Source organism: Myotis yumanensis, unplaced genomic scaffold (assembly GCF_028538775.1).
Source record: "Myotis yumanensis isolate MYYU_CA2020_CCGP unplaced genomic scaffold, mMyoYum1.0.hap1 SCAF_8, whole genome shotgun sequence".
NCBI lineage: Eukaryota > Metazoa > Chordata > Mammalia > Chiroptera > Vespertilionidae > Myotis > Myotis yumanensis.
In genome coordinates this window covers 29833126-29846993 of record NW_027223759.1, presented here as the reverse complement: position 1 = coordinate 29846993, position 13868 = coordinate 29833126, and the positions used below count along the sequence as shown (strand labels likewise).

The 13868-nt window shown below is 43.2% G+C and overlaps 1 protein-coding gene across 1 annotated transcript in view; it reads right to left on the bottom strand.

The window, feature by feature from the left end:
• LOC139015093 (nuclear body protein SP140-like protein) overlaps positions 1-13868 on the bottom strand; it is a 69430-nt gene that overhangs the window by 24432 nt on the left and 31130 nt on the right. Inside the window, exons 5-6 of the mRNA XM_070422366.1 lie at positions 3104-3250; positions 2313-2396 (exon numbers count right to left, since the gene is read on the bottom strand). Coding sequence (XP_070278467.1) covers positions 2313-2396; positions 3104-3250 — 231 coding nt within the window. The remainder of the gene's footprint in view (positions 1-2312; positions 2397-3103; positions 3251-13868) is intronic.

Below are 13868 nucleotides of genomic sequence, written 5' to 3'. Positions count from 1 at the left end.
AGAGCTCCCCCTGTGGGAGTGCACTGACCACCAGGGTTCAGCTCCTGCATTGAGCATCTGGCCCCTGGTGGTCAGTGTGTGTCATAGTGACCAATCATTCCCAGTCGTTCTGCTGTTAGGGTCAGTTTGCATATTACCCTTTTATTATATAGGATAGAGGCCTGGTGCATGGGTGGGGGCTGGCTGGTTTGCCCTGAAGTGTGTCCCGGATCAGGGTGGGGGTCCCGCTGGGGTGCCTGGCCAGCCTGGGTGAGTGGCTGATGGGTGTTTGCAGCTACTCACACCCCTTTCAGGATGGGGGTCCCCACTGGGGTGCCTGGCCAGCCTGGATGAGGGGTTGATGGCTGTTTGTAGGCTGTTCAAGCTTCCCCCAGTGGGGATCCCCCCACCCTGAAAGGAGTGTGACCAGCTGCAAACCTCACCCCATGGAGGTTTGGCCAGCCTGGGTGAGGGGCTGATGGCTGTTTTTAAGTTGGCCACACCTCCTTGAGGGTGGGGGGTCCCCACTGGGATGCCTGGCCAGTCTGGGTGAGGGGCTGAGGATAGTTTTCAGGCTGGCCAATTCCCCCTTCAACGGAAGCTCCCAGCCTCGCCTTTTTTTCTTTTTTTTTGTTTGTTCTGAGATTTATTTACATTCTATAATTGAAACTTTGTAGCTTTGAGTGGAGCTCAGAGCCTGCCAGGACAGGTGGGAAGCTTGGCTTCCTCCATCACTGGAGCAACCAAGCCTCCTTCTCTCTCCAGTTCCGTGGCTGCCCGCCACCATTTTGGTTGGGTTAATTTGCATATAATCACTCTGATTGGCTGGTGAGTGTGGCTTAAGGTGTAGCGAAGGAACAGTCAGTTTGCACGTTTTTCTTTTATTAGATTAGATAACATTTTGAAAAATACTCTTGAACACCTTTGTACTCAGAGATAGGACCAGGTTTCATATCCTTAAGATTTTTATGAGGATGTTTGTGTAAAAGTTTGTATGACATCACTGTATAAGCCTGTGACATGCTAAAGCATAGACATACATAAAAAGTATGTGCTGGGTTGCCTGGCTGGCATGGTTCAATGTTTGAGCATTGACATATGAAATAGTTTGGTTCCAGGTCAGGGTGCATGCCTGGGTTTGGGGCTGATCCTCAGTAGGGGATGTGCAGGAGGCAGCCAAATCAATGATTCTCTCTCATCATTGATGCTTCTATCTCTCTCTCCCTTTCCCTTCCTTTCAAAAATCAATAAAAAAATATATTTTTAAAAAATGTGCTGGGTTATGAATAGTTGATTTGATGTTTTTCCTCCTAACAGTTTAGTGGTAGAATCAGTTGTCTTTTGAGGCTTCACTAAGATTGTGACAAAATGACACTATTATTGAGAAGCAAAAGAATAGTTGGCTTTAGCCGAAACTGGTTTGGCTCAGTGAATAGAGCGTCGGCCTGCGGATTGAAAGGTCTCAGGTTCGATTCCGGTCAAGGGCATGTACCTGGGTTGCGGGCACATCCCCAGTAGGAGATGTGCAGGAGGCAGCTGATCGATGTTTCTCTCTCATCGATGTTTCTAACTCTCTATCTCTCTCCCTTCCTCTCTGTAAAAAATCAGTAAAATATATTAAAAAAAAAAAGAATAGTTGGCTTTAATGGGTTCCACAGGATATGGGTGTGTTAGGGATGGATATCACTGTACAAAATCAAGACTTTATTAATTTTTATTACTACAGTGATTATTATTAATGATTAGTTTAGTGATGTAGTAAGCTAGATACTTCCATTTTAGGAGTGTATTTCTACTACATCTTCCATGACAATCAACAGGGCCATGGTAATCATGACATTATGATGATTTCTTGCCTTCCTACAGTTCCCAAAAGAGTCAGGCTAAGCAAAAAGAATGGGATTCTGCCATGAACTGGACCTCTGCACCTGACCTCAGCGTCAAAGCTGGCTGAGTCAAGTTCAGCAGAGAACGGGAGCTCTTATTTCAGACTCCTGACACACCTGTGACTCTCCACCTTCATAAGTGACCCACTGGTGAGTTGCCTGACATTTAAAAAATATATATTTTTATTGATTTCAGAGAGGAAGGGAGAGGGAAAGAGAGATAGAAACATCAATGATGAGAGAATCATTGATTGGCTGCCTCCTGCACACCCCCTACTAGGGATTCAGCCCACAACCTGGGCATGTGCCCTTGACCGGAATCAAACCTGGGACCCTTGAGTCTGCAGGCTGACGCTCTATACACTGAGCCAAACTGGCGAGGGCATGGAAATAGTAACTCTTAATTCAGGTTCCTGCAGCCCAAGCCTTGAACTCCCACCTCCTTACCACTTTTCCTTTTCAATGCTGAGCTGGAAGCTTTGGGGGGCACATCTCCATCACTGGATTCTCTGGAATCATCACTGTCGATCACTGCATAGAGGAGAAAACCCTTTAGTGTCTCAAAATGGGGCCAGGGAGCCCACTGACAGAAAACCCCTTCATGACAGCACTAGGGAGATCTAGAAGTTAAGTTAACTCAGGTCCGCCTGGTCTGTGCCCGAATGTGTGTGACCTGCGGGTTACTCCAAGTCCTATGCAGAAGGTGGAGAAGTTCATGTGCAGAGGGCAGCTTTGCCCATCCTGCAGCACACTTCTTACCCCCATCCTCGCTCTATCTCCTACCTCCATCCTTAATCCACTTCCAGTCCCCACCATCATTCTACTCTTTCTTCCATTCTCATTTACTTCTTCACTTTTCTATTGGCTCAAATAATTTTCACAAATTATGCCTGGAAATGGTATGTCTTTAAAACTCTCCTTGCCTGTATTGTTTATTTCTCTCTCCTCTAATAAATATCTTGGCTCTTCATTTTTCTTCCTTTTCTCCTACACCCACCATTTTCCTCTCCTGCACAGAAATAATCTCTTTGACATTAAACCAACCATTTCTGCTTTTGTTTATTTTTCCAATTACTGGGGACATTTCTCTGCTGAGCACACTGCATAAGGCTCTTATTCCCTCCCCTTTCTACCTCTAACCAAGGCCACCAGGACTGTCTCCATGGGCCCTGATGACACATCACAGACCCTTCCCTGGTCCTGGGATTCACATCACACATTCTTTCAGGCAGTCTTACCTATTATGTCAGATGCCTGGTTGCAGTCATTCCTTGCTTGGGCTTCCCATTCAACATCTGAATTTAAAGACAGATCTTCCTCCTTTATATTCACTAGGTGTACAGAGCAGTTATTGATTTGGTTTCCATGGCGGGGTGGCTCCACTCCTGGACAAAATTAAAATAAATGAAGTCTTCTCCAAGGAAATGAGCACCCTCACTGCAATCAACAAGCCCCTTTTCCTGTAATGCCACTTCAGGGAAAGCACCTCCACCTGCTCCTCTCCTGCTGCTTAAATCTGTCCTTTATTGTGTGCCTCTCTTAACTCTGGGTGTTTGTTTTTATTTTTGTTTCTACTTTTCAGAAGAGAGGCTTATTTTTATCTGACTGGGTTCCAGGGCCATTTTTATTTTGTGGACGTCTTACCTTTTCAATGGGGCTAGGAATAGACCTTTGTGCCTTCTTTGCAGTATCTCTCCAAATCAGACAATGCCTGGTCCTCTCTCTCTACCTACTCCACTCTCTACCAGTTCTTCATTCATTGTCCTTTACTCTTCCTTGACATAGTTCTCTGTGTGTTTCCCCCCATTTTTTATATTTATTGATATTCATTTCCCTCTGTATCTTTCTCTCTTCACACTTATTTCTCTACATTATTTTATCATTGCCAATCAGGACCCAGTAGTGTCTAGGGTGAAGCACTGTAGGTGTGTAGGGCAGGGCGTGAGCTCTTCTTTACATGTGTCCCAGAGTCTCCCTGTCTCCCCCTGGTCATGGCCTTTAGTACCCCACCTGATTTTTCAGTTTACCCATTCTCTGTTATGTTTCCTATTTTGTCCTATTCTGTTGTTTCCTAATAATTTCTGTGACCTGTGAATGCCTCTTCTAATAAAAATTTTCTTTTTTTTTTATTCTTATTTTTTTTCTTTTTTTTTTTTTATTGCTTAAAGCATTACAAAGGGTATTACAAATATGTCCTTCCCCCGCCCCCCGGCCCTTGACAATACCCCGGCTTCCCCTACCCCCCAGTGTCTTATGACCATTGGTTATGCTCATATGCATGCATACAAGCCATTCAGTTGATCTCTTAACCCCCTCCCTCCTGCCCCCCAACCCTCCCCGGCCTTCCCGCTGCAGTTTGACAATCTGTGTGAGGCAGCTCTGCCTCTGTATCTACTATTGTTCAAAAGTTTATAACGGTCTCTATTATCCATGAATGAGTGAGATCATGTGGTATTTTTCCTTCATTGACTGGCTTATTTCACTTAGCATAATGCTCTCCAGCTCCATCCATGCCGTTGCAAATGGTAAGAGTTCCTTCTTTCTTACAGCAGCATAGTATTCCATCGTGTAGATGTACCACAGTTTTCTAATCCATTCATCTACTGATGGGCATTTAGGCTGTTTCCAGATCTTAGCTATGGTGAATTGTGCTGCTATGAACATATGGGTGCATATATCCTTTCTTATTGGTGTTTCTGGTTTCTTGGGATATATTCCTAGAAGTGGGATCACAGGGTCAAATGGGAGTTCCATTTCCAGTTTTTTGAGGAAACTCCATACTGTCTTCCATAGTGGCTGCACCAGTCTGCATTCCCACCAGCAGTGCACAAGTGTTCCTTTTTCTCCACATCCTCTCCAGCACTTGTCATTTGTTGATTTGTTGATGATAGCCATTCTGACAGGTATGAGATGGTACCTCACTGCTGTTTTGATTTGCATTTCTCGGATGATTAGTGACTTTGAGCATGTTTTCATATGTCTCTTGGCTTTCTGAATGTCCTCTTTGGAAAGGTGTCTATTTAGATCCTTTGCCCATTTTTTGATTGGATTGTTTATCTTATTTTTGTTAAGTTGTATGAGTTCCCTATAAATTTTGGAGATTAGGCCCTTATCAGATATGACGTTGGCAAATATGTTTTTCCACGCAGTGGGTTTTCTTGTTGTTTTGTTGATGGTTTCTTTTGCTGTGCAGAAGCTTTTTATTTTGATGTTGTGCCATTTGTTCATTTTCTCTTTCGTTTCAACTTCCCTAGGAGCTGTATCAGTGAAGAAATTGCTTTGGTATATGTCTGAGATTTTGTTGCCTTTGGATTCTTCTAGAATTTTTATGGTTTCTTGTCCTACATTTAAGTCCTTTATCCATTTTGAGTTTATTCTTGTGTATGGTGTAAGTTGGTGGTCTAGTTTCATTTTCTTGCATATATCTGTCCAATTTTCCCAACACCATTTATTGAAGAGACTATCTTGGCTCCATTGTATGTTCTTGCCTCCTTTGTCAAATATTAATTGAGCATATTGGTTCAGGCCGATTCCAGGGGTCTCTATTCTATTCCATTGATCTATATGTCTGTTCTTGTGCCAGTACCAGGCAGTTTTGAGAACAGTGGCTTTGTAATACAGCTTGATATCTGGTATTGAGATCCCACCTACTTTGTTCTTTCTCAGGATCGCTACAGCTATTCGGGGTCTTTTTTTATTTCAGATGAATTTTTGGAGAGTTAGTTCTAGATCTTTGAAGTAGGCCATTGGTATTTTAATGGGAAGTGCGTTGAATTTATAGATTGCTTTGGGTAGTATGGACATTTTAATGATGTTGATTCTACCAATCCATGAACACGGTATGTTCTTCCATCTGTTTATGTCTTCCTCTATCTCTTTTTTCAACGTCCTGTAGTTTTCTGAGTAGAGGTCTTTTACTTCTTTAGTTAAGTTTATTCCTAGGTAGCTTAATGTTTTTGGTGCGATGGTAAATGGGATTGTTTTTCTAATCTCTCTTTCTGCAAGTTCACTATTTGTGTATAGAAATGCCTCAGATTTCTTGGCATTAATTTTGTATCCTGCTACTTTGCCAAATTCATGTATTAAGTCTAGTAGTTTTTTGACGGAGTCTCTAGGGTTTTGTATGTATAATATCATGTCGTCTGCAAATAAGGACAGTTTTACTTCCTCTTTTCCAATTTGGATGCCTTTTATTTCTTCTTCTTGTCTAATTGCAATGGCTAATACTTCCAGGACTATGTTGAACAGGAGTGGTGAGAGTGGGCATCCTTGTCTTGTTCCTGTTCTTAGGGGAAATGGTGTTAGTTTTTGTCCATTGAGTATGATGTTGGCTGTGGGCCTGTCATATATGGCTTTTATCATGTTGAGGTATGATCCTTCTACTCCCACCATGCTGAGAGTTTTTATCAAAAATGGGTGTTGGATTTTGTCGAATGCTTTTTCTGCATCAATTGATATGACCATGTGGTTTTTTTCTTTCAATTTGTTTATGTGATGTATCACGTTTATTGATTTGGGTATATTGTACCATCCTTGCATCCCTGGAATAAATCCTACTTGGTCGTGGTGTATGATCTTTCTGATATACTGCTGGATCCGATTTGCTAAGATTTTGTTGAGGATTTTGGCATCTATGTTCATGAGGGATATTGGTCTGTAATTCTCTTTCATTGTGTTGTCTTTACCTGGTTTTGGTATTAGGGTGATGCTGGCTTCATAGAATGAGCTTGGAAGTGTTCCTTCCTCTTGAATTTTCTGTAGTAGTCTGAGGAGGGTAGGTTTTAGTTCTTCCTTGAATGTTTGGTAAAACTCCCCTGTGAAGCCGTCTGGCCCTGGGCTTTTGTTTGCTGGAAGCTTTTTGATGACTGCTTCAATTTCTTCCATAGTTATTGGCCTATTGAGATTTTTTGATTCTTCCTGATTGAGTTTTGGAATGTTGTATTTTTCTAGGAATTTGTCCATTTCCTCCAGGTTGTCTAGTTTGTTGGAGTAGAGCTGTCCATAGTATTTTTTAACAATCATTTGTATTTCTGTGGGGTCTGTTGTTATTTCGCCTCTATCGTTTCTGATTTGGTTTATTTGGGTCCTCTCTCTTTGCTTCTTGGTGAGCCTGGCTAGAGGTTTGTCAATCTTGTTTATCCTTTCAAAGAACCAGCTCTTCGTTTCATTGATTTTCTGTATTATTTTTTTGGTCTCTATGTCATTTATTTCTGCTCTAATCTTTATTATCTCCTTCCTTCTGCTCACTCTGGGGTTTTCTTGTTGCTCTCTTTCTAATTCTTTGAGCTGTAGAGTTAGATGATTTACTACCATTTTTTCTTGCTTTCTGAGATAGGCCTGTAGAGCTATAAACTTCCCTCTCAGGACTGCTTTCATTGCGTCCCATAGGTTTTGGATTGTTGTGTTTTCATTTTCATTAGTTTCCAGGATGCTTTTAATTTCTTCTTTGATCTCATTGGTAACCCAATCAATATTTAATAACATGCTATTCAGCTTCCAAGTGTTTGAGTATTTTGGGTTGTTTTTTTTGTAGATCATTTCTAATATTATGCCTTTGTGATCTGAGAAGATGCTTGGTATGATTTCAATCTTCTTGAATTTGGGGAGACTTTGTTTGTGACCCAATATGTGGTCTATTTTTGAATGTGTCTTATGAGACCTTGAGTAGAATGTATATTCCATGGGTTTGGGGTGAAGTGTTCTGAAGATGTCAATTAAGTCCATCTGATCACGTGAGTCATTTAGGGTTGCTGTTTCTTTGCTGATTGTTTGTCTGGAGGATTTATCCAGTGATGTCAGTGGTGTATTAAAGTCCCCTACTATGATTGTATTGTTGTCGTTCTCTCCTTTGATATCTTCCAGGAGTTTTTTTAATGTATTTGGATGCTCCTGCATTGGGTACATAAATGTTTACCAGGGTTATATCTTCTTGTTGTATTGATCCCTTTAGTATTATGAAGTGGCCTTCCTTATCTCTGTTATGGCCTTCACTTTGAGGTCTATTTTGTCCGATATAAGTATTGCTACCCCAGCTTTTTTTTCCTTTCCATTTGCCTGGAAGATATTTTTCCATCCCTTCACTTTCAGTCTGTGTGAGTCCCTTCTAATGAGGTGGGTCTCTTGTAGACAGAAAATGTATGGGTCATGGTTTTTTATCCATTCAGCCACTCAATGTCTTTTGGTTGGAGCATTTAGTCCATTTACGTTTAAAGTTATTATTGAAAGGTACTTGTTTGTAGCCATTTCTTTTTTGTGTGTGGCTGTTTTCTTTCTGAGCTTTTTATTTCTTCTTTTTACACCAGACCCTTTAGCATTTCTTGCATGGCTGGCTTGGTGGTGATAAACTCCCTTAGACTTTTTTTTGTCTGTGAAGCTTCTTATTTCCCCTTCAAATTTGAATGATAGCCTTGCTGGATAGAGTATTCTTGGATTCAGTCCTTTGCTTTGCATCACTTTGTAAATTTCCATCCTTTCTTTTCTGGCCTGATGTGTTTCTGTTGAGAAATCATTTGATAGTCTAATGGGAGATCCCTTGTATGTAACTTTCCGTCTCTCTCTTTCAGCCTTTAAGATTCTCTCTTTGTCCTGAACACTTGCCATGGTAATTATGATGTGTCTTGGTGTGGGTCTTTTTGGGTTCACCTTGTTTGGGACTCTCTGTGCTTGTGTGACTTTTTTCTTCCCCACCTCAGGGAAGTTTTCTGATATTATTTCTTCGAATAGGTTTTCTAATCCTTGTTCCTCTTTCTATTGTTCTGGCACCCCTATTATTTGTATGTTGTTTCGCTTCATGTTGTCCCAAAGCTCCCTTAGGCTCTCCTCCTGTCTTTTAATTTTTTCTCCAATTGCAGTACAGTTTGGGTGTGTTTGTTTCTTTGTCTTCTAATTCACTAATTCGGTCCTCCGCTTCTCCTAGTCTACTGTTAATGCTTTCAATGGTGTTTTTTATTGCAGCTATATTGCTCTTCATTTCTTGTTGGGTCTTACATAAGTTATTGATTTTTTCATCTGTTTCTTCTTGCTTCTTGCATAAGTAATTGATTTTTTCATCTGTTTCTTCTTGCTTCTTGCATAAGTAATTGATTTTTTCATCTGTTTCTTCTTGCTTCTTAAATAAGTTGTTGACTTTTTCCTCCGTCTGGTGTATGCACTCTAGGACCCTTATTCTGAATTCTTTTTCTGTCATGTTTCATACCTCTGTCTCACTTAGCTGCTTTTCTGGCGAGTCCTCCTTTTCTTTCCTTTTGGGGTTTCTTTGCCTACCCATGTTTGATCTCGCTGACATATGTAGATGTTGAGACGTTCAGTGGCTGCTCCCTGGGTGGCAGGGGCTCCTTGGGTTGTGGTTGCTGCTCAGACGGTTGCGGTAGCAGCTGCTTTCCAGTTGGCAGCAGCTCCTCTGGTGAGTGTTGTTCACAGCTGTGTTGGCTCTTCTGGCTGGTGGGGGGAGGCTTCACGTACAGCTGCTGTTCCTCAGACAGAGGGTATGGTGATCAGGAGGCTGCAGTGATCAGGGGGCTGCTGTTGCTTGGATATGCTACGTTGATTTAAAAGCACAAAATACAACACAACAAGGCACAACGTACCAGGCACTGAACTCAAGTATATTCACGATATTAATAACCCCAAATAAAGGTGACCACCTGAATTAAGAGAATTAGGGGATAAGGGAGAAAGAAGAGAAGAAGATAAAAGAGAGAAAAGAAAAGAAAAATAAGAAAAAAACAAACAAAAAAGGAGTGCAAAAATAGAATTGGGAAAAAAGAGGGGGGAAAAAAGAAGAAAAAGAAAGAAAAAAAAAAGAGTGAAAAGAGAGAATGAAGAATAGTGGGGAAGAGACTATTTGTATGAGGAGCAAACTCCAATAGATCTGCCACTAATCTCAACAAATTCCAGCAACAGATCCCTGGAGATGAATGCAAACTACAAACCACCAATAATATCAAGTGGGGTAAGGGAAAACAGAAGCAGAAAAATAACCGGGGTGGGGGGGGGGGAGGGAAGAGAAAAACAAGCAGAAAAAAAAAAGAAAAAGAAAAAGAAAAACAACCTCACAACCAGTCCTAAAAAAGAAAAAGAAAAAACACAAAACAAAACAAACAAACAAATAAAAAAAAACCCCCAATATATTCAACAATCAAGAAAACAATAGAAAGATAAGAGAAAAAAAAATGTTTGGAAAGTGAAGAAGGATAAAGAATAGGTGTATAAGGATTTATAGCAGTGGATTGGAAATAGGATATATAAGTAGGGTGGAATTAGACAGGGGGTAAAAAGACAGAATTGGGAAAATCTGAAGCAGGAATAGGGTAAGAGAAACAGGACACAAAAAGGGGAAAAGTGGGGAAGAGGGTTTTAGCAAAGAGGTGAAATTGAGATAGGGAAAATTAATGCTAAAGGAACGATGAAAATAGAATGGAGAACACTAATCCCAAAAGAAAATAAAGAAAAAATAAAATGGCTCTTTAAAAAAATTGTAAAATAGTAGCAGTAATAATACTGGTTAAAAATAAAAAATGTGGTAATTGAAAGGGTAAAATCAGGTGAAGGAAAAAGAAGAAAAAGAAAAAAAAATTGGTTTCTTAGTAAAAAGGCGAAAAAATAAAAAGAAAAAGAAAAAGAAAAAATTTGCAGTAGTGATGGTCTTTCGTTCTTCTACTCTTCAGCCTGGTTTGCCTTAGTCCTGCCAGGTATTTAGGAGAGTGTTGAATTTCCCTACGTTACACTGTTCCTCCGTGTTGTAAATCACAGTCCTGATTTTAAAGCAGGCCGTATTTGTGATCCAGTCTGCCTTAATTTGTATTCACCTAAGAGTCAGTTTGTGGCTCAGCCTCTGGGTGGCAGTGTTTTTGGGTTGGCCTCTGAGACTATACAGCTTCTCTTTCCTTTTTTAATCGTTACCCTGCTCTGTGTTGTTGGTGGGACTGAAAGTCCCTCTATAGGCCAGACCCTGGTAACTCCCAGGGACTAATCAGCTTGTTTTAATCCTTTATCGCATACAGGGTGGAATCTGGGTGTGGCTGTGCTCCTTGCCTGGGGGCCTGGGGGGAGGAATTCTACCCTCTGGAGGGAATGGCTGCCCCAGTCCTGGGCCCAGGGGTATCTCAGCACTCAATTCGCTGCCACCTCCCCCGGCTCCCCCTCTCTCCTCAGCCTCTCCCCAGATTCCACTCGTCCGCACCTTCGCCCTCTCTTCAGCACAGGTGAGTGTCTGTATCCGAACTGTCCTATGAGCAGGGTTCAGTGAAAGCAAAGAAACAAACAAACGCCCGCCGGCCGTGGAAACGCTCCTTTCTTACTGGTCTGGGAAAGGCTTCTCTCTTACCAGCACTGCATGATCTGGGAAACGCTCCTCTCTTATGGGCACTGCATGGTCTGGTCAGTTCCTCAGGATGCCCCCTTTAGTCTCAGTTCTCCACAATCACAAAATCCAAATCTCAAATCTCCCGGCGCCAGCAAACCCGAGGAACTCCTTTCCCTGGTCAGGGTCTGTCTGTCCCAAGAGACGAGGCTGTCTGCCATGCGGTCTCCCTCCGACCCTCTGGGCTCAGGTCTGGCAAACTTTCCTGCCCAGATACCTGGTTTTTAACCTTTCCAGGGGAGCTCTGCCCTTCCCTGCTGCAAACCGTCTCACCAACTGAGTAAATTTGCCAATTCAGGGTGGGTGTTATTAGTTTCAGCTGCTTACTCCATTTGCTCCGGGACAAGACCTGGGACGCCTCTGCATATATCGCCGCCATCTTGCTTCTCCTCAGCTTCATAGATATTTTATTTGTCCCTTGCATCAATCACAGAGTCTAACAGGAAAATACAAACTCTCTAAGCTTTTGGAGCAAAGGAAATTTAATCCAGGGGATTAGTTATACAACTGGTAGAAGAGCTGAGAAATCAAAATGGAAGAATGGTCAACAGAAAGCTATGGGAGGGAGGGACCAAGGGTGAACTCATGTGCTGAGTCACTGGGTAGGTAGAAGCTGAACCATGGCCGGTCTGCTTGGTGGGTGGTGGTCATAGGAGATGTAGCTACTGGCAGAATTGCTTTCCAAGATAGTGACAGCAAAATACTCAGCTTTTCCCTTGCTCCCACACTCCACTCTCTTGCTGGTCTCCCCCAGGTTAGGAATCCAGCAGGAAGCAGTAGCAAGGGAACTGGTAAACAAGGGTGAAAGGGTCTGTGGACAGAGATCAAGGGCAGAGCAGAGCAGGAAACCCTAAGTAATGAATTGCTGAGTAAACCACTCAGGACCAGTGCACCCCCCCCCTTCCCCATGGTGAACCTCCTCTGCTCATTATTGATTCCATCAACCCATCCCACTCTGTTCCCTCAATAGTTATGAATAATAGATAAGTATTTTTTTCATTGCAGTTCAGGTTTTTTCATTTATTACTATTTTTCTATGGAAAGCAACTTATGTAAAGACTAGTGGCCTGGTGCATGAAATTTGTGCATGGGGTGTTCCCTCAGCCCAGCCTGCACCTTCTCCAATAGGGTACCTCTTGGGGGATGTCTGATTCCCTGTGGGAATCGGGCCTAAACCAGCGGTTGGACATCCCTCTTGCAATCTGGGACCGCTGGCTCCTAACCACTCACCTGCCTCTGCCTGCCTGCCTTATTACCCTAACCTCTCTGCTTGCCTGCCTGATCACCCCTAACTGCCCTCCCCTGCTGGCCTGATCTTGCCCCCAACTGCCTCTGCCTGCCTGATCACCCCCAACTGCCCTCCCCTGCCGGCCTGATCTTGACTCCAACTGCTCTCACCTGCCGGCCTGGTTGCCCCTAACTGCCTCTGCCTGCCTAATCACTGCCAACTGCCCTCCCCTGCTGGCCGGATCTTGCCCCCAACTTCCCTCCCCTGCCAGCCTGATCTCACCCCCAACTTCCCTCCCCTGCCAGCCTGATCACCCCTAATGGCCTCTGCCTTGGCCCCCATCACCATGGCTTTGTCTGGAAGTAAGTCAGAAGTCCAGAAGATGGTTGGCTGACCTGATCTAATTAGCATATTACCCTCTTAATGGTATAGATCGATTATATAGAATAGGGTTGCTTAAATGCGGGGGAGGGGGAAGCCTTTTTCATCAGGAGGAAATGCTCTTGGCAGACAAAAATACATAATCCCTATAACTGGACTGATAGCCATATGCACTATACTGCCAAACTGGCCATTAAAAAATTGAACCACTTTCTTACACCTTACACCAAACAGCTGTTGCCCTTAAAACCCCTCCTCAGCCCCCACTTTAGGTTCTGCCTTCGCAGTTCACCCAGAGTTGGTTCTGATTGGTTGGTTTCTGTGCCAGTCAGTGTCAAAAGCTCCGCCTCTTAGGCAGCCATTGGCTCCTCACACTTCACCCAGATTGGTGCTGATTGGTTGGTTTCTATTCCAGTCAGAAACTCCGGGCCTATTAATGGGCCTGATCAGGGCAGAAGGGCTGATCAGCAGTCCCAGTGGAGGCCAGAGAAAAAGAGGTGTGGCTGCTGGCCAGGCCCAGAGCAAAAGAGAGAGGCAAGTGCTGATCAACAGTTGTCACAGAGGCTACGGATCAGACCCTGCTTCCCTCTCCCCAGGCCTGACCCACAGCCCCCTCAGCAGTCAGTGCTGGATGGGCCTCCTGCAGCTGAGGCAGTCAGTGCTGAGTCACCACAGCAACCCAGCACTGACTTCCGGTTGGTGGAGCCTCCAGTCCTTGTGGATGTTATGGAGCCTGGGTTTTTGTATATTAGGATGATTTAGAAATTAATCCCCCAAATTTTAACATAGAACCAGGGACTTTGTTCATGTTTTGTGCCACATCCACAGTTCCTTAGAGCCTCCTCTTGGATTGGGGGATGTGACATAGCCTTTCCCTCAGTGATTCATGTCACATTCAACCATCCCTGTTGGGTCAGACTCTTGGACATATTTATTGGTGGTTTGTTGCATCATTTGGGTTATAATGTCATTGTCCCTGCTTCCTATACTTTATACCAGTGTGCCCATATGCACACACACACACACACACACA